Source organism: Pieris rapae, chromosome 21 (assembly GCF_905147795.1).
Source record: "Pieris rapae chromosome 21, ilPieRapa1.1, whole genome shotgun sequence".
NCBI lineage: Eukaryota > Metazoa > Arthropoda > Insecta > Lepidoptera > Pieridae > Pieris > Pieris rapae.
In genome coordinates this window covers 373,511-395,782 of record NC_059529.1, presented here as the reverse complement: position 1 = coordinate 395,782, position 22,272 = coordinate 373,511, and the positions used below count along the sequence as shown (strand labels likewise).

At 33.9% G+C, this 22,272-nt stretch overlaps 2 protein-coding genes across 3 annotated transcripts in view; one reads left to right on the top strand and one right to left on the bottom strand.

Moving 5' to 3' along the window:
- On the top strand, nt 1-3,851 carry LOC110999117 (CDK5RAP1-like protein). The gene is made up of 7 exons (XM_022268031.2): nt 1-739; nt 833-983; nt 1,178-1,392; nt 1,626-1,756; nt 1,945-2,101; nt 2,374-2,501; nt 3,029-3,851. Exons 1-7 carry the CDS (start codon nt 205-207, stop codon nt 3,410-3,412), a joined length of 1,701 nt encoding a protein of 566 aa, XP_022123723.2. The 5' UTR covers nt 1-204; the 3' UTR covers nt 3,413-3,851.
- A 367-nt stretch (nt 3,852-4,218) lies between these two features.
- The window catches only part of LOC110999131, a 44,380-nt gene continuing 26,326 nt past the window's right edge, over nt 4,219-22,272 (bottom strand). Inside the window, exons 1-5 of one of the 2 annotated variants that reach the window (XM_045632909.1) lie at nt 17,127-17,155; nt 16,152-16,262; nt 8,373-8,474; nt 7,865-8,059; nt 4,219-7,148 (exon numbers count right to left, since the gene is read on the bottom strand). In XM_045632909.1, the coding sequence (XP_045488865.1) occupies nt 4,548-7,148; nt 7,865-8,059; nt 8,373-8,474; nt 16,152-16,247 (2,994 nt within the window). In that variant the 5' untranslated portion in view covers nt 16,248-16,262; nt 17,127-17,155 and the 3' untranslated portion in view covers nt 4,219-4,547. Of the gene's footprint in view, nt 7,149-7,864; nt 8,060-8,372; nt 8,475-16,151; nt 16,263-17,126; nt 17,156-22,272 lie in introns of those variants that run through there. The other variant, XM_045632908.1, reaches the window with a different exon arrangement.

Below are 22,272 nucleotides of genomic sequence, written 5' to 3'. Positions count from 1 at the left end.
GTATAGTGTAGACTGCAAATATGTAATACAGAATACTCAAATAGTAAATTAAAAATAATATTAACTACAAATATAATTTTGTAGTTATTATAATAGTTGTAGTTATTATAATTGCTTATTTATAATAGCAATGAGGCGTGAGTGGAAGACTTCGATGTTCATTTAGTATTTTATTTGCAATTTACTTTTGTATTAAAGGAAAAGATGATGCTATGTTTATCCCGGGTTACACGTTTAGTCCGATTACTAACAAATACATCTTCAAAATATCGGTGTAAATCAGAGGATGTTTCAGGGTCCTTTGAAAGCAGAATTAAGACAGGACCAGGGTTAAAAGATTTTATTCTAACATCTGAAACTGAAATTGATACACATCCACCATACATACCTTATTTGCCTGATTTTATTCAGGATACATCAAAACGAAAAGTTTTCTTCGATGTATATGGATGTCAGATGAATTTAAACGATACTGAAATTGTTTGGTCTGTTTTGAAGAAAGAGGGGTTTGAAAAAACTGTTGTCGAAGAGGAAGCTGATATATTCCTTGTAATGACGTGTGCTATCCGAGAAGGAGCTGAGACAAAAATTTGGCACCGATTGGATCATTTAAGAGGTTTTAAAAGAAGACGAGCTCTATCTAAAAATAGAGATAGACCTGTAAAGATTGGCATTTTAGGTTGTATGGCTGAAAGGCTAAAAGAGAAGTTAATTGAGAAAGAAAAGGCTGTTGATGTTGGTATGTAAATTCTTAAATTTTTCATTAAACTCAACCAACTTTTTATGAAATTAATTCTAAAGCCCCTAAGATTGTGTATCATTATTTTTTCAGTGGCAGGCCCTGATAGCTACAGGGACTTACCAAGACTTCTAGCACTTACAGAAAATGGGCAGACGGCTGTAAATGTACTGCTTTCTCTTGATGAAACATATGCTGATGTTGTTCCAGTTCGATTAAACAAAGATAGTGTGTCAGCATTTATGTAAATACATTTTTTTACTACAAGAAGCTAAATTGTGCTTTTCATAAAATCACCCATTGATCAATAAGTATTCAGTCAGTTGTAGCAGCTGTAGATCTGTTAAACTCTATGTTAAAATATATTCTAGAAAAATATATTAAGATTTAAAATTGTTTGTTACAACCTAAAATATAAAGATAAAATTTTTCTTTCAGTTCAATAATGCGTGGTTGTGATAACATGTGTACATACTGTATTGTTCCTTTCACAAGAGGTCGAGAAAGGTCTCGGCCCATTGATTCCATTGTAGAAGAAGTTAGACAACTGTCAGAACAAGGAGTAAAGGAGGTGACTCTTTTGGGCCAAAATGTGAACAGTTATAGAGACACCACTCAGCAGACAGAAAAATATGAAACACAATTGGCTCAAGGTGTGATTTTGGCTTAGGTTTATTTGTACTTTTAAACAAAAGTAACTTTCTTAAACAATTCTAATTTCTGTATTTAATACATAGTGCAGTTTGCATATACAAGCTTACATATTCTTATTATCTTTATGAATAATCTTAAATCACTGCAGAGATTTACTGACTATTAAGTTTTTTTAGCTTTATTATAACTGTACTTGCTACATATTTAATTAAAGTTATTTTAATATTTCTAGGTTTCAAAACAGTCTACAAAAGTAAGAAAGGAGGGCTACGCTTTGCAGATTTGTTAGACAAAGTTTCAGCTGTGGACTCCGAGATGAGGATAAGGTTCACTGCAGCTCATCCCAAAGATTTTCCTGATGAGGTTTAAAACTTTTAGAAACATTTAAACAGACTAGCACACTCCAAGGGATAGTAAAAAAAATTAACATTTTATGTAGTCCATTTTAGACTTAAACATTTTTATGTATTTTTGTAAATTAAGAATTAAGAAAAGAATAACTTTCAGTACAATCAGTATCTTATGTTAGGAATTTAATAATCCAATTCCAGGTGTTACAAGTGATACGAGAGCGTCCAAACATATGTAAGATGTTGCATCTTCCAGCTCAGTCTGGTTCCAGCAGTGTGCTGGAGCGAATGAGACGAGGATACACGAGGGAGGCTTATCTTTCCTTAGTGAGACATGTCCGGGATAATATACAGGGTGGTGGGTATATCTCTACTTATTTTCTAATCTAATATTTGTCTGCAGTCTATTATAGGCCTTCTTCAATAAATAGATTTTGCCACAGGTATTTTAGGTCAAAATACTTTTTCTTCAAAAATAATCAATTTTCAGGCTTATAATAGAGATATAATTAATTAAAATTTTCTATCATCTATTTTTATTCATTTAGAAAAAGAAAATCTGCAAAAAAGTGTCCTTGACACAAGAACATTGTTGGAGTCTCTTATATAAATAAACCTAATAAATTTCAGTGGGCCTCTCGACGGACATGATCTGTGGCTTCTGTGGTGAAACTGATGAGGAGTTCGAAGAAACCTTAACGCTCATGGAAGAAGTGGCTTATAATGTCGCCTTCCTCTTTCCCTACAGCATGAGAGAGGTGATTTATTTACATCAAACATTTTACTAAGTAGAAATAAAAACAAATTTTTGAGGTTTAACTAATGCCTTAAAGTAAAATAGATATGACAGCACATTTACAAGGGTCGAAAATAGGTTCTAGGTTTAAATTAATTTAGACATAGACATAACATTTATTACTAACACACATACAGAAACACAAAAAATAACAATAATAAAAAAGGAATGAGAGATCATATTTTTGCCTTATAAAGAACAAGGTATATAAGTATGTAATGGGTGTGTGTTGTGGCTGTATTCCCTATGGCCCTGACTCAGCATTATACTAAGGAGCAGACTGTTCCACAGCGCTGATCATTCTGCCAAAGACCACAGCAGCTATAGAATGTAATAAAACTAATGCTTAGTAGAAATATATATATATATATATATTAGTATAAATTAGCATTATTAAAGTAATGAAGTCTTGTGTAAGAGTATATAGTAAATAAAATATTAATAATTGTTAATTACTTGTGTGTAAAGTTGACATTTCTCCTAATACAGAAAACGGCCGCTCACCGTCGATACAAAGACGACGTTCCGGAACAAATAAAGAAAGCCCGCCATTACAGGATGGTCGAACTCTATCGGCGGAAGTGTGAGGAAATCAACAGAAAGGAAATCGGCAACCACCACCTCGTCTTGGTCGAAGGGATCGCCCCCAAGTCGGGGAAAATATTGGGCAGAAACGAATTTTACCTCAAAGTGTTGTTTGATCAGAAAGAAATCCCGGCGAGTGAGGGTAGGAGGCAGGTGAAACCGGGGGATTACGTCAGTGTTAGAATAAATGAGGCTAGAGCGTCGGTTTTCCACGGAGAAGCCCTTTGTCATAGCAGTATTGAGGAGTTTTATAGGCACACGAGTTGGGCAGAGAGACGGAACATGTAATTTCTACGAATCTAAAGTGGAACACCTGTATATTATAGGTACATTTGTACTGTAATATCAAGAAATGTATACTATAGGTAAAAATCTTTGTAAAAATTCCAGCATTAGTACAAAGTGGAACAAACTAGGCAAAATGAATCTTCTTTATGAGCAAAGTAGTCAATTGAGTAACTTTCTGTGTCATTTAGTGTTGAAAATGTTTTGTTGCAGGCGTTGTTAGATCCCTGACCTTTAGATTGAGAATCTTTCGCAATAATTGTTGATTTTATATTTTTTTGTCATTGCAAGATACCCCAAGTTGAACAAATAAATAACGATTATAATAAAAGTTCTCATAGAATGTTAAAATTCAGTTTAGTCATTTTGTAGATAGGTGTACAGATGTACATTGAAGTAGTCTAATTGTTTGAAATGTAAATAAAATAAAATCTATTACAAAGTTTTGTTTTAATTCAATTTGAAAGATTCTTTATTATGGTCAACAACAATTAAAAGTGCTACATGTCCAGTGTACATTAAAATCCTGGAATGTAACAAACTTATACCTAAACACGTTTTTTAAAGCCATTTTGCTTTTTTTAAAATACTTATAAAAAATTATAAAATTTGTTATCATTAAATCTATCAAGATTGGCAAATTATGCAGTTGATATGAAAGAAATATAGATGCCTTCTCTCTAGTAATAATATTTTTTATGAGGCGTAAGAATAAAACGAGAAACATTATGAAATGACTTGAGGTGCTAAGATTATGTTGGTGGTACGTATTATTAAATCACTAGAGTTGACAATAAAAGGCACATTTAAGTTGTGTCACTTCAAAAGTGCATTTATTGTGGTCAATTATAAAAACCTTATTAATAAATATATAATAAATACACGCTATATTACATTAATACAGTATTACTACAAAAATATAACTTTGAATTACATTACGACTTACAGTCAGCCTTTTATATATTTTTGTAATTGAAGATGCCAGGAAATTGTAAAAAATGAATTAATTGAATTAATATATTCTCAAAGACATCTTTATTTGTACTTAAATATTAAATTTCCGTGTAGTGCTCGTGAATTTATTTGTACTTATTAAATTATGACGGATTAACAATAACATTTCAGAACATTTAGTGAATTACACTAAGCTCGAGGTGCCTAACTGCTCCTTATTCATGACATTAACTCTCTGACCCGAGAGGTTGTCTTCCACGTTTCCCGAAAGACTCGGGGAAGGACCCTGTGAGCTGCCGTAAACCTTTGTACTGTACCCCGAATCATTATGTGACTCCCGATCCGTTTGGCTTTGTGTTTCCGTCAAATGCGTGTTTATTGCCAACGATTGCAATCTACTGTGCAAGAGTGTATGGTCTGGTTTCCTCAGATGCGGGTTTCGCTCGTAGTTCGGATACATTGGCGGATTGTGATCGTAGTAGCCTCGAAAGTGCTCATTTTGGTTGGCGATCTCTACTTCCGTATTCTGGTCCAAATGCTCGCTGTAGCAGTGAGGTATTCGCTCTATTTCTCGGATGATGTGGTCGTTCATCATTGCGTGGAAGACACCGGTCTGATTGTGGTATATCGGGTTTCTGCTTCTGCTCTGCTGTGCCTGTGGAAGGCCCGGTTCGTAATCGTAATGCTCTTGGCAATATTGCGAAGGATGACCATTTTCCATTTCTCTATATGGCATTTGGTGCTGAACTTGTCTGTTTGGTAATTCGTGAAAGTATGCGTCTTTCGGAATCATACGAATGTCGTGAGGATAACTATTTTGGGTTTGAGGTGCGGGTGATTGCGATTTTGTAGACATCGTCTCGTAATTAGGTAGAGGTAATGTTTGTAGGAGATTCGTATTTCTCATCGGTCCTGGTTGGTTCGTAGCTCTAATGGGATTGTCCTCCTCGTCGCTGCTTTCAGAGTTATTCCCGTTTTCTTTCTGTGGACTTTGGAAGGTTTTTCTCGTTGGGAAAGGTATGAGATTGTGAAGACTAAATCTTTTGGTTTTCGGTGGTTTTTCTTTCAAAATCGGCGCCGGCCTTTGAGGTTGTTGTGGCATTTTTAATATAGGCTGAATCGATTGTTTTGGTGGTAACGTTGACTCTCTTTCAGGTACTTTTATACTTAATGGCAATCTTTCAGGTGATATACATCTGTGTTGATGTTCTACTTGGGCTACTAATTCTTGCACAGATTTTCGTGGCTCTTTATCTACGTCATTTTCTTGGAGATTTTGTCTCAATCGAACATAACCATCTTGCGGTATATTCTCCAGCGCTCGAGAATTTCTAATCATTACATCTGCCATTTCTTTTTCTAGCATTACTCTCTTTCTTATATCGTCTGCAGTTCTTTGCAATACTTGACTCTTCCAGGCTGGCACGCTCTGTGATAAGTCTTCTTGATTTCTATAGACTTCTCTCGTCTCCTGGTGACTTTCTGGAGATCTTATACTACTCGGGGAAGATATAGATAGGTGATTTGGGGATGTGTATCTATCATTAACGATTGAAGCGTCGTTTGGTGTCGGTGTTCGTAATTCAGATGGTTTATTTAAATGTTCATGAACTTCTGCCGTTACATTGTGTGACTGTTCCGCACAATTTATGTGAGACGTTATCGTAAAAGGAGATCTGCAATTCCTGCTTGGCCCAGCATCCAAATGATCACTACTTTTTGAATTCTTAAGTATATGCTTTCTTTTAGGACTTCTTGGAGTCCTATCTAGACCTTCAGTACTCTTGGAAGTTGCTTTACAGTGTAAATCATTGCACTCATCAAGTTCAGAGTTATCATAGTTCCTAATAAGATTGTCAACATTGCTCCATTCCTCCGAATTTGCATCTAAAAGCTCCAGACTTCTTGTTCTCTTAATAGGCGGTATATCCACTGACCCTTTTGGACTGAAATCCAGTTTTTTAACGCGTTCTGATGCACGGAACATAATGCCTCTAGTGAGCCACTGTTCTAAATGTTTATGTCTCTCTTTGCACAGTGCTCGTTCTGCCGCTACATACCTCGTCAATTCAGAGATTTGCCCTTGGGTTTTCATCTCCAAGTCCGTTACTTTCTGGTCAATTTTTTCATGCGCCCGGTCAATGTGCTTCTTTAAGTCTTTCTTATCTTCATTTAATTTGTTCTCCATGTGTTTGAAGAATGGTGCGCAGTAGCAAGTGTATCCGGCACCTATCGGACCCTTTTTAATGTTCCCCGCTAAATCTAAGTAATACTGTTCACCCTTTTTCAACGGTTCGGTGGGAAGGGAACTAAGCTTAGGTTTCGGGAAATATTTGGGATCTGGATAGTAATGGCATCCGTACGGAGACCATTTCACTTGAGGTGTCTCAAAGTGGACATTCTTCTTTTTCTTTTCTTTGCTTTGGTCTCTCTTTTTGCCGTCGTCCGGTTCATCTATGCCTCGCTCTTTGCTTTTATCTCTGTGCTTTTCTTTCTTTTTAGGTTGTTTTGCGACTGGAGTATTGAGTATAGCAATAATTTCATTCAGACCTTTTCTAGTGGCAATATCTCTGGCTGTTTCGCCTTGGTGATTTTTTAGTGACTTGTCACAACCGGCTTCAAGAAGAATCCTAGTCAATTTTCTTCTCCCCATCGCTGCCGCTATGTGAAGTGCTGTGTCACCATTCTTGTTTTGCTCAGAAACTCTGCACTGAGCTGAGATGAGGATTCTGGTGACACCTGCGTGGCCGTACCGCGCCGCTGTATGCAGGGACGTATCTCCGTACTGAAACAGGAAAATATTTTTGTAAATATATTAAGGCGTAGACTGAGATTCGCAAGTCTCTTTTCTTAAACTTATGTAAAAAACCTTAAGTCGAAAAATAATATAATCATTTTTAGCATAGTAGCAGGTAGTACTCGTAGAAGTCTTTTTGAAGGGAAACTTCTTTAGGCACATGAGGGTTAATTTTTTTACGGGTGAAAATAGCATCAAGCAAATATACATGGAGCGTGAGTAGGGGCAAGCAAGTTAGAAAGATCGAGAGAGAGAGAGAGAGAGTGAGATAGAGCGAAATGATCGTGCCGATTCAATTTTCTTATTTCGTTAAGTCTCCATTATTATACTAGTCATTAATTAAAGTAATTTAAAAAATAGGGTTTTATTTGGGATTCACCGCCGGCCCTCACTTAATTAGCACGTATATAGTGTGAATATAAATAAATACATGACAAATTGAGTACATGATCATCTGTTGGGGCTTTTACCTTAGTTATAATTAATTTTCAAAGAAGTTTCACTGCTGGCATTTGTGTACTTTGTACGCACGCACTTTTTTAAATGTATTAATTCAAAGTGTCAATCATTATATTTAAATAAATTTGTATTACTTGGCTGATAATAACTCCAAGTAATTAAATTTAATTCAAATAATTAGGCAGCATTTCGACCAAGGATCCAACATTCTACAACCATATCATAATAATTATCTAATAACATACGTTATTTTGTAAGTCGGGTGGGGCATTAGCGAGCAATATCTCTCTTGCTGACTGGTTGTGTCCGTTTTGCGTAGCGAGGTGTAACGGCGCGAATCCCGCCGCATTGCGTACGCGCAAGTCGCCCGCTCGCGCCAGTAAGGCCACGCATCGGGAGTAACCCTTCCATGCCGCTTCATGCGCTGCGGTGTTGCCATGCTGAAATAATTAATAATAACGTCATTATATAAAAACTTCACTTCTACCTTTGCCTTCGTCTTGAAATCTTTATATATGTATATTGTATAGTTACTATTAGGTTAATATAATCTGTCTTAAGTTCTGTGTTGTGGTCGTTCATGCATTTTTGGAGATTCTTGCCAACCCCCCCGCATGTAACGCGCCATTTTTTTTACGTGGTTTAAAATGTCGGAATGTCGAAAATAATATTAACAATAACGCATAATTCAATCCTCACCCCGCATCGTAACGTTTTACAAAATTCGTAAATAAACGTGCAGGTATGACTTACCACATGGTCTTGCCTATTGGGATCAGAACCATTTTCGAGTAGAAGCCTGACAGCCTCCACGTGGCCATCGGCTGCCGCACGTTGCAAGGCGCTGCATCCATTCTGAAATTGTACCATAGTTAAAAATATGTTATCTCGTTTACTTATTACCGAAGCATTATGAGAGTGAAGAGCATTGAATTTTCGGATTCAGATTCTGATCGGAAATCAAACTCCCCAGCAGTAACGGTCTTGACAAAACCGCAAGGCCCTCGGTTGTATTACCATGGTCAGTTTGTTTTATTTGTAGTAAATGCGCATAAACCTGCCCATAATTAGCTTTCCTAATACAGTTATAAGTGGATAGCAGGTTGCTAGCCAGTTATAATTATTACATAACTGTGTAGTCGTTACGAAATGTCAGCCGTTTGACGTTGGCACTCGACAAAAACAACATATCAAGTCAATATAGATCACCTGTTTCATTTTTTGTGTCAGGGCCAATGATTAACTCAATATTGAAAAATCAATATTAATGATCGAATTGAGCAGTGATATATATCTTAAACTGTAACCAAAAACTTATTTAATGTTTTGCTGTTATATAACTTAATACATATAATAGGGCGCTGTAAGATTTAACAACATGGGAAATATTTAGAGCCAAGATTTAGCGCAAGTTTGAATCTAACACATTTTTGAAGTCAATATCACCAGAATTCTTCTGGGTTAAACAATAATGGCAGCCTCAGTAAAAAGATTACCAGAGATAAGTTTAATTAAAAAGTAAAACCCACAAGCAAACTTCTAGTATATAAATTTTTCTATGTTTCGCCGATCACGAAAGTGCTTCAAAGCATAATTGTATATTTTTTTTCATAGAAGGAATTTTTTTTATTTGCTGAATTGTGTCTCATCTAAATAACTAAATGCTGCTGGGTGCATTAAAAAGTGTAGGTGCATCAATACTTAGAGTCTTAGAGTAGAGAACTTTTAGTTTTGCAACTTAATGATGTTGTGATATGCCCTGTATATTTTTGAGGTGTCCAGAAAATAAACCTTAGTACATTTAACTAATTACTGGTTATCTGGCTCCTTAAACGGAATCCGGAACTAAAGACAACGCGCTCACCGACTATTATACGGGTATTCTGACGACATCGTCAAGGAAGTTGGCTCCTAGTAGATACTGAAGACTTACTAAATTTACTACTATGTACTAAAAATGCTCTAAATGAAGAAACTCATGATGAAGATGGTGATGGAATTGTCTATTCTGTTTCTTGTAGAGGTAAAGTGACTTATTAGTGTAAGTGTTATTTCTACATAATCTTAAAATATACTTTTTAAACCTATATGAAATTTTATGTCAAATGTTTTGGGAGTTTTGATAATGTAAAAGGTTCTCATTAAACCACACATTTTTCAAAATGAACAGAAATCCCACATAAACATGATGGTTTGCGTTTTTCAAGTATCACATGTTCCGGCGGCAGTCGTAAAGTAGTTGGCAAGTATTTATGTAGGAATTGAGAACAGAGTCCTCGTAATTGGACAGTAAATCGGTCGCTTCAGAGCATTTCTGAACGAATACCATTCTGTTTACGAGTATGGATATTAGCTTGGCCTATTGTGTGATATCTCACCGCTTAATTGGGATTTTCTTATTTCAAGTTTAATACTACGTATTTGCGTGTTGTTCTCACAAGTATGTAAGTGCGTGCTCTTATTTCACCATGCCTCCTGCTGATAGAGGACAAATCTTTGTGTTTAATTTATTTTATTATTCCTTAATTCTCAATATGTCATATGGAACATGGTGTAATGTTTGCAGCTCCTTACAAACATTGTGTAATAAAAACTTGGCGATTAAAAGAGTGGCGGAGAGTTTATTGCCAGTTCTTCTCTTCCGTTCTACGCCCTTGATTTGAGAACTGGCAGTTAATGTAATATTAGAAGCATTCAATGTATATTTCTTTTTTAACGTTCATAAGTGTACATTATGTTACCTATATGAATAAATGATTTTTGATTTGATTGATACTAACGTTATCCTAAGGTTGAAGAATTTGTTTTGATGTCTTTATCCGCAGTAATGATATTACCTCTTATCAATAATGATTTGTTTAAGTTGCGTTTCTTAAGCCAGTTCTTGCCACGCACCACCTCATATGTGACGGCTGACCACTGAAGTATTTTCGACAAAATTCGATTTACGCCCAAACCCAATAACATATCTCAATACATTTTTGACCATCTGAGATAGACATGTTAATCCAAATATTGACAAAAATGCTCGAATAATCAATCAACGGATTGTAAAAGCCATCTGCCGATACAAGCCTAGACCTTTCTATGAAAATGACAGTTTAATCGTGCCAATATCCATCTTAAGATTTTTCACTTGATTTTTTATTTGATTATGTTTTAAACATATATTTTAATATTATTTATACGGTTTTATTTCTTTATTTGGTTTATATTGATTATTAAATACGAGTGCAGGAACTTACATCCACCTCTTTGGTAAAGCCTGGGCTTTCCCCTCTATGTTGGTTTCATTTAGTTAACTTTAAGTGTTTTAGTCCTCAAACGTGGTTCGCAACATTCACAACATTCATGATAGAATATCTTCTATGTATTAGTTGTGTATTAGCGCCGATTGCATGTACGGTACTTGACGACATGCATTACCTTACAGTTTTTGTTTCCCATCATCTTTGGAATTACAATACAAATGATGTCTTTGTGCATCTCAAAGTTTCTTAACACGAGTGGGGACTTATTGAATGGATTTTTTTTAAAAATCATTTTCATGTAGGTAACATAATATACACTTATGAACGTTAAAAAAGAAATATTCATTGAACGCTTCTAATATTACATTAACTGCCAGTTCTCAAATCAAGGGCGTAGAACGGAAGAGAAGAACTGGCAATAAACTCTCCGCCACTCTTTTAATCGCCAAGTTTTTTCTTTTACAGTCAAGTTTTTTGCTGCCCACTGAAGTATTTCCGAACCATTTCGATTTAGGGTCTTTCAAGAAACCAATCCTTAAAAGGCTGACAATGGCACTCATTGTCACTTCATAACAGATGTGCAAAAAAGGGGATTACTTCAATTTTTAAACATTTAGATTTGAGATTAGATTATGATATATGAAAACTTTAGTAAAAGAACATATTCTTTCGATTAGCGTGGAGAATTGACATACGAGTATTTTAATTCTTTCTCAGTTCATTATAGCATATTATCTAAAACGCTGAGATAATTTTAATGACCTACATAGCCTTCGAAGTTATTCAGAAAGCGTCTGTTAACAAAACAAGCACGACCCAATTAGTCTGACCACAAAAAGTAAGGTATGATGTTACGGACGCTTTTTTGTTGACATTTTGAAACATCGTTTGGATTTCAAATGGAACCTTATTAAAATATATCACCTTAGATAAGGTCGCTTCGTTACAGATTTATAGCTCTCAGCAGCAATGTTATAATATTGCTCTCAAAAGCAAAAAGCTTAAAGGTAAGAAGAAGCTAATTTAAACACAAAATGCAACGGGTTTAAGCGGTTGACACATGTGCACAGAATGGCGGATGACACAATCCCAAGTTTACTGAACTCACAACCTGGTGCCAAGAGACAACCCGGTAGACCGAGGGCGTGTTGGTGGGATGGAGTTGTCAAGGACCTCGAAACAATAGGTGTTCGAAAATGGATGCAGGGAGCACGAAATAGATTGTGATGAGGATAAATACTTGAGTATGCCCACAAGAACGGTATAGCTATTGGTGATGAAGATGATTAATTTATAAACCATAAAAATATATTAATCTTAATGTTAATGTTTCACACAAGTACATGATAATTTGCCTGAAACATTATAATTGATATTAATTTGATAACGTATAATAATAAATTTGTATGATACAAATAATTTAAAAACTGACTAATTGACATTATTCTACCTTAACAGTTACTACTAATTCGATAGAACGCCAAAATAATACTCACACCAATTATCCTACATAAAAATGAGAGCTTAGTAATAAGTTTAACTAATCTTAAATAAATAATCGTGAATCGAAAATATGCCATGCGGTACGAGTTATTCATAAGTCACGGTTCTACTTTCACTGCTTAGGAATAAAAACATAATTATATAATAAGCCTAATTGATTTCATTCTGAATATAGTCATAACTTTCAATTTTAACGTGTAATCGAAGCGTGAAGCGAATTGAATCTGATTATTACGAACATTTTTATAACGCCATTTTTTTGTTGTCTAATTTATTATACTGTAAAATGATGCATTTCATTTTTTTGTCAACTATAACAAATATTTTATGAGAGTGTTTTTAACCAACAGCATTGTACCAATATAGGTGCATGTTGATATTTAAGGGTCCTTCATAATCCATATACCTAAATTGTTTTAGGTGAAAAATTTCAATGAAAGTAGAGAAAATCTTAGATGAATTAAATCAAATAATAATATTCAACATATTTGAGTTTATTTAAAACTGATTATGCCATTTATCAACCAATTTCAATTTACGATCAATAGAGGAATATAAAACCAGTATTTATACAATTTTATTTATAGGTAATACCTATCAGTAGAATCATTAATCAAGATGACTAATTTAGGTTGTCATAAGTCAGTAAAATTGATCGTTCGAATAATGGGCTTAAATTAAAATGTCTGCATATAACTTTTTACTGTGATTAGCTTTCTAAAATGATCAATGACTTCCTTACACTTTTTTGGAAAAATAATGTGTTGCTCTAAATTTACAGTATAGGATTTCTATATTTATTTATAGTTTGTACAAGGAATAGAGGGGATTTGCTTTTTGGGTGGCGCCGATGGATTACAAAAATCACAACTTCCGAATTGACAGTGCTTAGAACTTATGTGAGGACCACAAAGGAGACTTATAACAAAATAAATAACATGTTTATTATATATTAAATAAGTTACAATAAGTTATCCAAAATTTTTGCCTCAACACAATCTTGAAAATTAAGACTACAATTCCTTTACATTTCACAAAAGTAGGATCCTGCTTATGAAATAAATAGAAAACAAGATTGAATTTTAACTATTAAATATATTAATTTAACAAATCAATCATCTGTAAACGAGATCAGGAAATCGTAAGAGCAGGTGCCAACTTTATAAGTTACGGTGGTAAAGTTATTTATACAGAATATTAAACATCATGACTGCTCTTGCATATTGAATATTAATGTGTAAAAACAAATGGGTGATATCATTTATACAACAGCAATAATTAACAAGGTGTAATGGTTTAAATAAAAATAAATCATCTGTGCAGTACGCAGTCCGTCTGCTTACACAAATTAATGTGAATTATATAACAAATTCGCTAAGGGTTTAAATATAAGTTACATACGGGATAATAATATCAACATATTACCAATATGTTGATGTGTATTATAATAATACACTCAGAAACGTTTGCCTTAAAAATAATCAAAATTTAAACAGCAGGAATAAAAAATCAGAATTAAAATGCATAAAGTTGCAACTTCTATTAGCGTGAAATGTAAATTGAAAATCATCGTACCATGAATCTGTGAAACCATTACGTTTCCATTAATATTATTACTATGTAAGCAGTTCAAGCATAGTTGAGGTTTATAACTTATTGCTACAGAAATACAAAAATAAACATATTTCTATAGAGCAACATTGTTTTAAGAAGTGGTACGGTCTTTTAATTCCTTGCTGCAAACCGGCCTGTCATTCGATGTTGACGTTACGATTTAATTATAGCATAAAAGAGACGCATATATGTGTTTCATCTCTTTAGGCTTATGGAACCTTTATACTCGGCATGGATAATGTTATTATTAATTTTTAATTCAACACACTAGGAATCTCATCAAACTAACAGGATCAATGATTAGTTATCAACGGTAAACTTATAAATATGTATAAGAAGGATTTTAAACAAGTTCCAGATAAGGAAGGGTGAAGGACAGGCTTTCTTTCAAAGCAGATATTTGACGGAGCAGCGATCATTGACGTTTTCGGTAATTCAACATTTTTTATGTTAAAACACATATGGCAAACATTTCAAACTATGTTGATTGATATACATATAATTAGGTATTTATCATGCGCTGACTTCAAATCTATCTGTGGATAGGTATCGGCATTTTATAATCTGTCATCTAGTAGTTCAGTCAAGACAGAGATCATTAAAAAACTAGTACTTCGACCCAACCGGTTTGAGACTTGTACTTTTTCTTCAATTTCGTTGTAACCGCGATATCGGCTCGGCAACTCGACACGCTTAAATTTTAACCACAGCCAATAAATCCGTAATTCCTTGCAAATAGAAGATCATAATGATTTACAGTTTATTTAAATAAAGAATAAACAAAATCGTATGATGTTCCCGATAAAATTAATTAACATTTTATACCAGTTTGACATAACGTCGAAATTCTTAACAATCAGCCGAGAACCAGAATGTTTAGTCAATTATGTTGTCTCAAAAACAAAGTAATCGGAGAGATTATAGTCAATAAAAATTTAGTAGGCGTGTGCTGCGGAACGTTGTTTTCATATACGTACTTTCCGGTTAATTATAAACAAGAAATCATTAAATCTTCATGACTTTTGCTCGAGTATGCACGTACCATTTTAAGCAGGTTACGTTAGAGGTTATAAACATATGATTACCTTAATCAGCGACGATGTTCATGAAATTATAATTCATAAAAAAACTATGTACCGCTATTAATCAATAGTATATAATCGCACATTGTAAGATTTATTAGTAGCCGATACAACACGCGATCTATTAATCGACACATTGATTTATCGATTATTCTATACGTTATGAGAGAAATATCGAATCCATACCTAGGACGAGACGTGAATTGAGGTGTATTTCAACTAAAAAGATAATATTTAATGAAAAGAGTTTTAACTTGCTAACTATAAAGTTTATAATTGTGTGGCATATGTCATGCATTAATTCGCTCACAGTATGGTGCCAGTAAAGTAATATAAAGGAGTCAATGTATTGCTACTGCGTTTGAAAGATGGTATTGAGCCACTTTGGTTCATTTATTACATTAATTTATCAGGTGATAAATAACGAAGATTATTGCGACAGATTGCAATTAGATTTCTTGTACGCAAGCGAATATTTTATATTGGCAGGTGAACATGAATGCAAGCGGACAAATGGAAAAAGGAAACTGCAACCCTCGGATTGTGTGTTGTCGTTTTATTTATCTCTGAATTGGTTCGAGATAAATAAAATACGATTTATTACAATGTATTTAGATTATTTTAGTGCATTTCCTCCTCTTCTGGTGGGCTAGTTTAAGCATCAAAATGTGATATTCAGCGCGTGTTCAGTTTAACATACGACATGGATTAAACGACGGACCTACTTTGAATATAATAACGACTACTCTGAGAATGAGAAATGTATCTTTACATAGGCGTATTGACTTAATTTAAGCATATTAAGATTTAGTTTTATTATCCTTGTATATCTGTTTGTAGCTTTTTATAAGTCTAGGCAGTTCCAAACACAGAACTGGAACGAGATACTTATTGCTTGCGAAACAAGGCCATAGTGTTCATTACTTATTACATAGGAGCATGTGGTATTAAAAAAAATAACAAGCAATTGGGTTTATTTCCAACGAAATGCACATTGAAGGCCATCAATTTCTTAATGCTTATGTTAAAGTATTAAGAGGATTTACTAGAGTAAGATGAGACCAAAGAGAAGCAAAAGTTACCTCATCAACCTGGTCGAGCCGCTCACCCGCCCGCAACAAGCTGGCAAGGCGCCCCGCGTCGCCGCGCGCCGCCGCCTCAAGCAGCGCGCCACCCATGCGCTCACAACATCACTGCAACAATCATTATATATATATATATGTATATAACATAGTTTAGAACAGAGCAAATACATGCAATTGTTTCTATACACAGATAGACCGACAAACACGATACAAGATACGAATTCCCATATAGTTTGTAGTATATTAAATGTTTATTTCTAAAACATGTACTGACATACGGTTACATAAATTAATATAACAAATATAAATACTAAAACATATGATGAAAGGAATCCCATAAAGCAAGGTTTTGAAGATACTGACAGCGTTTCCCCTCTGAACAGCTAGACTAATTCTTCGTCCGAGGTAGCTGCCAGCTCTTCGGTCTCCAGTGATGTCAAAAGATTAAATTTCATAAGTCAATTTGATTTTTATGTGACCCCAACTCCTTTGTGAATTGAAAAAAAAAAAAAGGTAAATATTGATCTGGGCTTGTAATAAAAAAAGTGTTTCTAGCTCCTTCAAAGCCAGCAATCTCAAAGTTTGATGCCCTTAGAATTAGATATATAGAGATTTGCTGAACTATGGATAGAAAATAAGATGGCTGGTAAAGTGACACTGGAAATTTTGCAAATCCTTAAACCACCATAACAGATACTTGGGTCTTAGATGCTTGGATCCAAGATTGCTTGTTAAACATGTAAATTACAATACATTATGACTTTACAAAGTGTAAAATAAAAAAGGTCCGTCCAGTGTGTCCGCTTAGATCACGCGTAAAAACACAAGTGTGTGAGTTTAAGCACAGTTTTTGCTCACGACGTATTTGTTCGTATCTTTTTCTATATTGATAAACAGAAAAACACTTTTAACAGCTTGTTTCGGTGGTTTGGTTTTAATTAGTAATTTATTCTCTATTTTAAAAATGCTTACCTAACTAAAACAATTTCTCACAAAATATACGTAAACAATGCAGCAATCACCAACGCATCTTGATCTATACTGATATTTGGATCATATATTTCAAATACTTATCTGCGCTTGTCACCTTCTGGATTATGTCATGAACGAGAGCGATTTCAAAAGTTAAAAAAGGAATTTTTATTTGCAATGAACACTTGAAAAGAGTGGCGGTGAGTTTATTACCAGTTCTTTTCTTCCGTTCTACGCCCTTGATTTGAGAACTGGCAGTAAATGTAAAATTAGAAGCATTTAATGTATATTTCTTTTTTTTACGTTCATAAGTTTATATTATGTTACCAACATGAATAAATGATTTGAATTTTGAATTTGAAATAAACGGATGCTGATAGCCAACATACTTTTCTTTTCTTTGTTTTTTTATTACCATTTCCTTGAATATAATATTTAAGTGCACTTCTAGCCAGAAGATATTGAATAAACCAGCACTGCACTTCATTCTGGCCTCATATTGGCAATTGAATCATCACAGATTTTTCTTTATAGAAAATGATAAAAAGGTGCAGCAACAAAAGCTTTCTTAAACCATCGTTTTCTTCTCTAAGCTGACCTAATGATATATAAGACTTGACACTTGAATTTATAATAAGAATTTTACAGCGCTTTCGCCTCTACCTTAGAACCTAAGATAGTACCAAGTAGTATTGTAACAATAAGAAATTATTGACGGATCAGTGAGCAGGCGCGCCCTTCCGACCCCAGCCTCTATCAGATGGTTTGATTGACTGCTGAATAGATTTGACGTATTTACAGTACGTTAAGCGTGCACCTTTTAAGCCTTAACAAATATATCTTCTTCAAATTCTAGAGTAGTAGGAAACAGTGAGGGTATTGGTAATTGTCATAGTACTTGATGCGATGAATCTTTCTGACGGTAAAGCATTGTGTAAAATGGATTGGCTATTTTTGCTCTAGAAAATTGCAGGATGCCCCGAGGTGAAGGCCCACAACGACAATCAGTCACACAATAGAATTACACAATTCAACATGCATAACATACTCTGCAAAACAGGACAACCGAGTTTGTAGACACTGCATAGTTTTTATAGTCGGGTCGATTCCCAGACAAGGCAAGTAATGTTTAAAAAACCTTTGGTTGCAGTATTACTAACTTTTAAAAATAAAGTCTTCTTTCAGTAATTCAAAATTCAGAAATCATTTTTTCATGTAGGTAAAACAGAAATATACACTCAATGCTTCTAATTTTACATTTACTGCCAGTTCTCAAATCAAGGGCGTTGAACGGAAGAGAAGAACTGGCAATAAACTCTCCCCCACTCTTTTTAATCGCCAAGTGTTTTCTTTTACACAAAATTTGTATGGAGCTGCAACCATGTTCCGGAGGAGGAGGAGGAGTAATAAAGAATAATAAAATAAATTAAAAACAAAGATTTGTCCTCTATCAGCAGGCGGCATGGAGAAATAGGAGCACGCACTTACAGACTCGTGGGAACAACACGCAAATAACTGATACCACTGCATACACGAATTTCAAATTCAAGTACGACCAGTCACCACAAATAGCACCCGTTCACGAGTACGCATGGCTAGCCATCGGCCCCCTCGCCATATTTTGGGTAGGAGACAACCCGACGCATGGACGCCGCCACAAAATATACTATCTACGATATTTAAGGTACTTTTCCTACATGCCCCATAAATCTGGGACGCCGTATATTTAAATTTATATATGTATTAAAATATAAATAAGTTTAGACAAATAACTAAAACCGGTCGTTATTCAGTCTAGACTAGACTATTGGCGATTGGCTATTATGTGTAATTTTGCTTAAAATACTCAGTTTAATGTGGAGCCACTCGTTCGGCTTGTTTTATTAACATAATCGGTCTTATGATTGAAGAACTCTAAATTCAACCTTAAAATGTTGTAGCTTTTAAAAATACTCAAACCAGCTTAGTTGTTCTGGTTGATTCTGAGCGAAACAACAATTGTTTTAGGTTTGAAGACGAACTTAAAGCTCCTGCTTTAACTCATCCATGAAGCCTTTATATGTTTTATGGTATAAGTATGATCTATTTAAATAACAAAGACACTTAATTGATTAATTTCGTAGCTTATTGAATTTTATGTAGCATTTAATGTCAATCAGGATTAGTGGGATTCTAGCTCCCTCTATATCTATATATCTATTCTCTATCGCCTCTCCTGGAATTTCCTTTCTTTTGCAGCTTTACCACATGATCGTTCGATAAAACGTTTCGAGCGACTGCGATCAATAACATCTCTAGTCCAATTACCAATACCCGTTGTCACGCGACATGACGCGTCCTTAAAACATCTACTTGACCTGTGACAATCGATTGACGAACTGTCAGGCACACAGCGCTGAACTTGAAGAAAAAATATCGATACAACAAATTCAGAAATTCAGCGCCACTGGGTGAAAATTATTATTGTTTTACATAAAAAGTATTTATTAGACTAGATTATTCCGTATTCCGCTATCCTCAATCTAACTCTTATATGAGTAAAATGCAATATGTACAGAAAGTTCTAGTCACGATTCTTATAGCTAATATTTATGTCTCCATCATTATTCAAGCTCATTGTCTTTCTGACGACGGACCAGTGTTATTTGACCTGCCGTGATGGAATTTTGATGAGATTATATCAGATTTTTTGTATACTATTGTAATGATACTCTATTTAGATGTACGGTGACATTATAATCATCGTATCTGTTGTAAATTTAAATATGAATTTGTCATTTGTAACTTTACTATTAAGGCTAATTAAAAGCAGTTTATTATTTTAGTATTTGCCTTTTTATTTAATTTTTATGTATTAGTAATTTGTAGAGCAGTGTTGGCCTAGTAGGCTCAGCATGCGACTCTTATTCCTGCGATCTAAGGTTCGATCCCCGGTTGTGCACCAATGGACTTTCTTTCAATGTGCGCATTTAGTAATCAGTCGAACGGTGAAAGAAAACATCGTGATGATTAAACCCAAAATGTCGACGGCGTGTGTCAGCCACAGGATAACATATACCTATTAGATTGACAATTAATGATAATGAAACATCACTGATTTATATTATTTTCAATTTGTATAGTTTTCCTTTAACTAATAAATATTATTATATTGACGATTAGTATATGAAATAGTATGAAATATTAAATAAAAATAAATATGAAATAAATATGAAATATTTGAAAATAAATTATTTTCTATCTTACTATACCAATAATTAGTTAAAATACAAAGGTACACATAAATTAATAACACGGCTAAAGTGGACCATATCTTAATCATTAGGTACATGTATTAGGTAGACTTTTGTTAAATTGAAATGTTACTTTAAGTGGTACGTAAGGAATTCGGAATATCTTTATAGGCTTTTAAATTTTAATCCCACAATTTGGTGAAGAAGAACAAACATTAAGAACACAGCTTAAATCGATTATAGCTTTTCAAAGGGAATTTCTTATTTTGTTCAAATTTATTCTGCTCGATAAATTAATTTAATTAACGACAGACGGACTATGTTAAGCCACGCGTAACGGAAGGAAGTTGATGTCACGTGACTGCGTAGATAATGTATAACTTTCATTCGTTTGCAGATGTTGTCAACCTTTTAATATTATTTAGTGCAATTTTGACTAAAAAAAGTAAGATTTTTTCTTAATTCTATTAGGATTTTATTTTAGCTTCTTTTTTCTTTTCTTTCTTTTAGGTTTAAAATCAATGATTGAATTATCCATAATATAGTCATTATGCTAAACAGTCAGCATTAAATTTTTATAATTAGGCCTTGTGAAACTTTTTGATATGCAAATATTCGGACTATTAATTATCTATAAACACGGTTGTAAATACTATTCGTATATTTACATAGATAATATATATTGCCGTAAATGTAAGGAAAACGAGGTGTTGCCATAAAAATAACATTTGTCCGTAATGTCTATGGTTTATGAGTTTAATATCTTCGGTATTTAAAGATGTTTTGAATGCTTTACAGCAGTCGTGATCAAGGTTCTGAGAGTAATAAATTAGTATTTAGATTGAAAACCGAAAACTGTTATCACAACATTTGGAAGACTTCTTTGTTTTTTTTTTTGAAAAGTTCTTTGTTTTTTCAAGCAAGTATTGAAATATCGTTTATTCTATTAATATAAAACTTACTACGTACTATCACATCGTAAATGAACCTGTGAGAAGCTTTTAGATTTTCAGAATAGTTATTTTTGTTAAACTTTCTTTAGATCGGTTGGAGTCGAGTGAAAATTTTGTTTAAAATTATAAAATTATAAAACTATAAACATTGATATACAAAAAACCCAAGATGCACACTCAACGTCTAAAAAACGTCCTCAAAAAATGAGCGCAACATTCTAAATTGTGCGCTCATTTCAAATAGACTCGCGTCGCTCGCGTCTGGGAGCAGTCGTCAAAAATGTCAAAGTGTTCTGTAAGAAATTGTAAAAATATTACGTCAAAAAGGCTAAAAAAGGATGGGATATCGTATTTTCGGTAAGTAAAAAACTTTATTGATTAGTTTTTGTTGTTTTTATGACTGCAAGCAATGTGTGAATTTATTTATTTTTTCTAAAAACTTCATTCAACGCACAAAGTTATATACGGCCAACTTCAATGGCTGCTTGTTCAGTGTTAGAACAACGCATTACAGTCTTCTTTTTATTTCGCATTATAAAAATTACCCTGTTCTAATAAGTGGAGTCGATTATTTTTATTTGTGTTTTTTTTATTATAAATAAATTTATGTACTATTGAACTTTTTTGTGTGTAGTTTTTGACAAATATAATTACGCTAATAAAGTGTAGGTCAGGTAGCCAATTTAACATTTTTTTAATGTTCGTAAATATTTTGATATTGCTTACAGATTGAAATACCGGATGATGGCGGTGATACTGAAGTGTGTCCTACGAGTTCAATGTTTAATTAAGAAATTGAAAAGAAATTCAAATCTCCTAACAATTCTCTAAGCACGGGGTCAGTTTTGGATACATCTCGAAAAGTTCGTATAAAAAGCGAACTTCACAAATGCCGCAAAAGGTTTAATTATCAAGGAAAAAGTCATTAAAAACTTAAGGAAAAAGAATTCGAGATTTTAG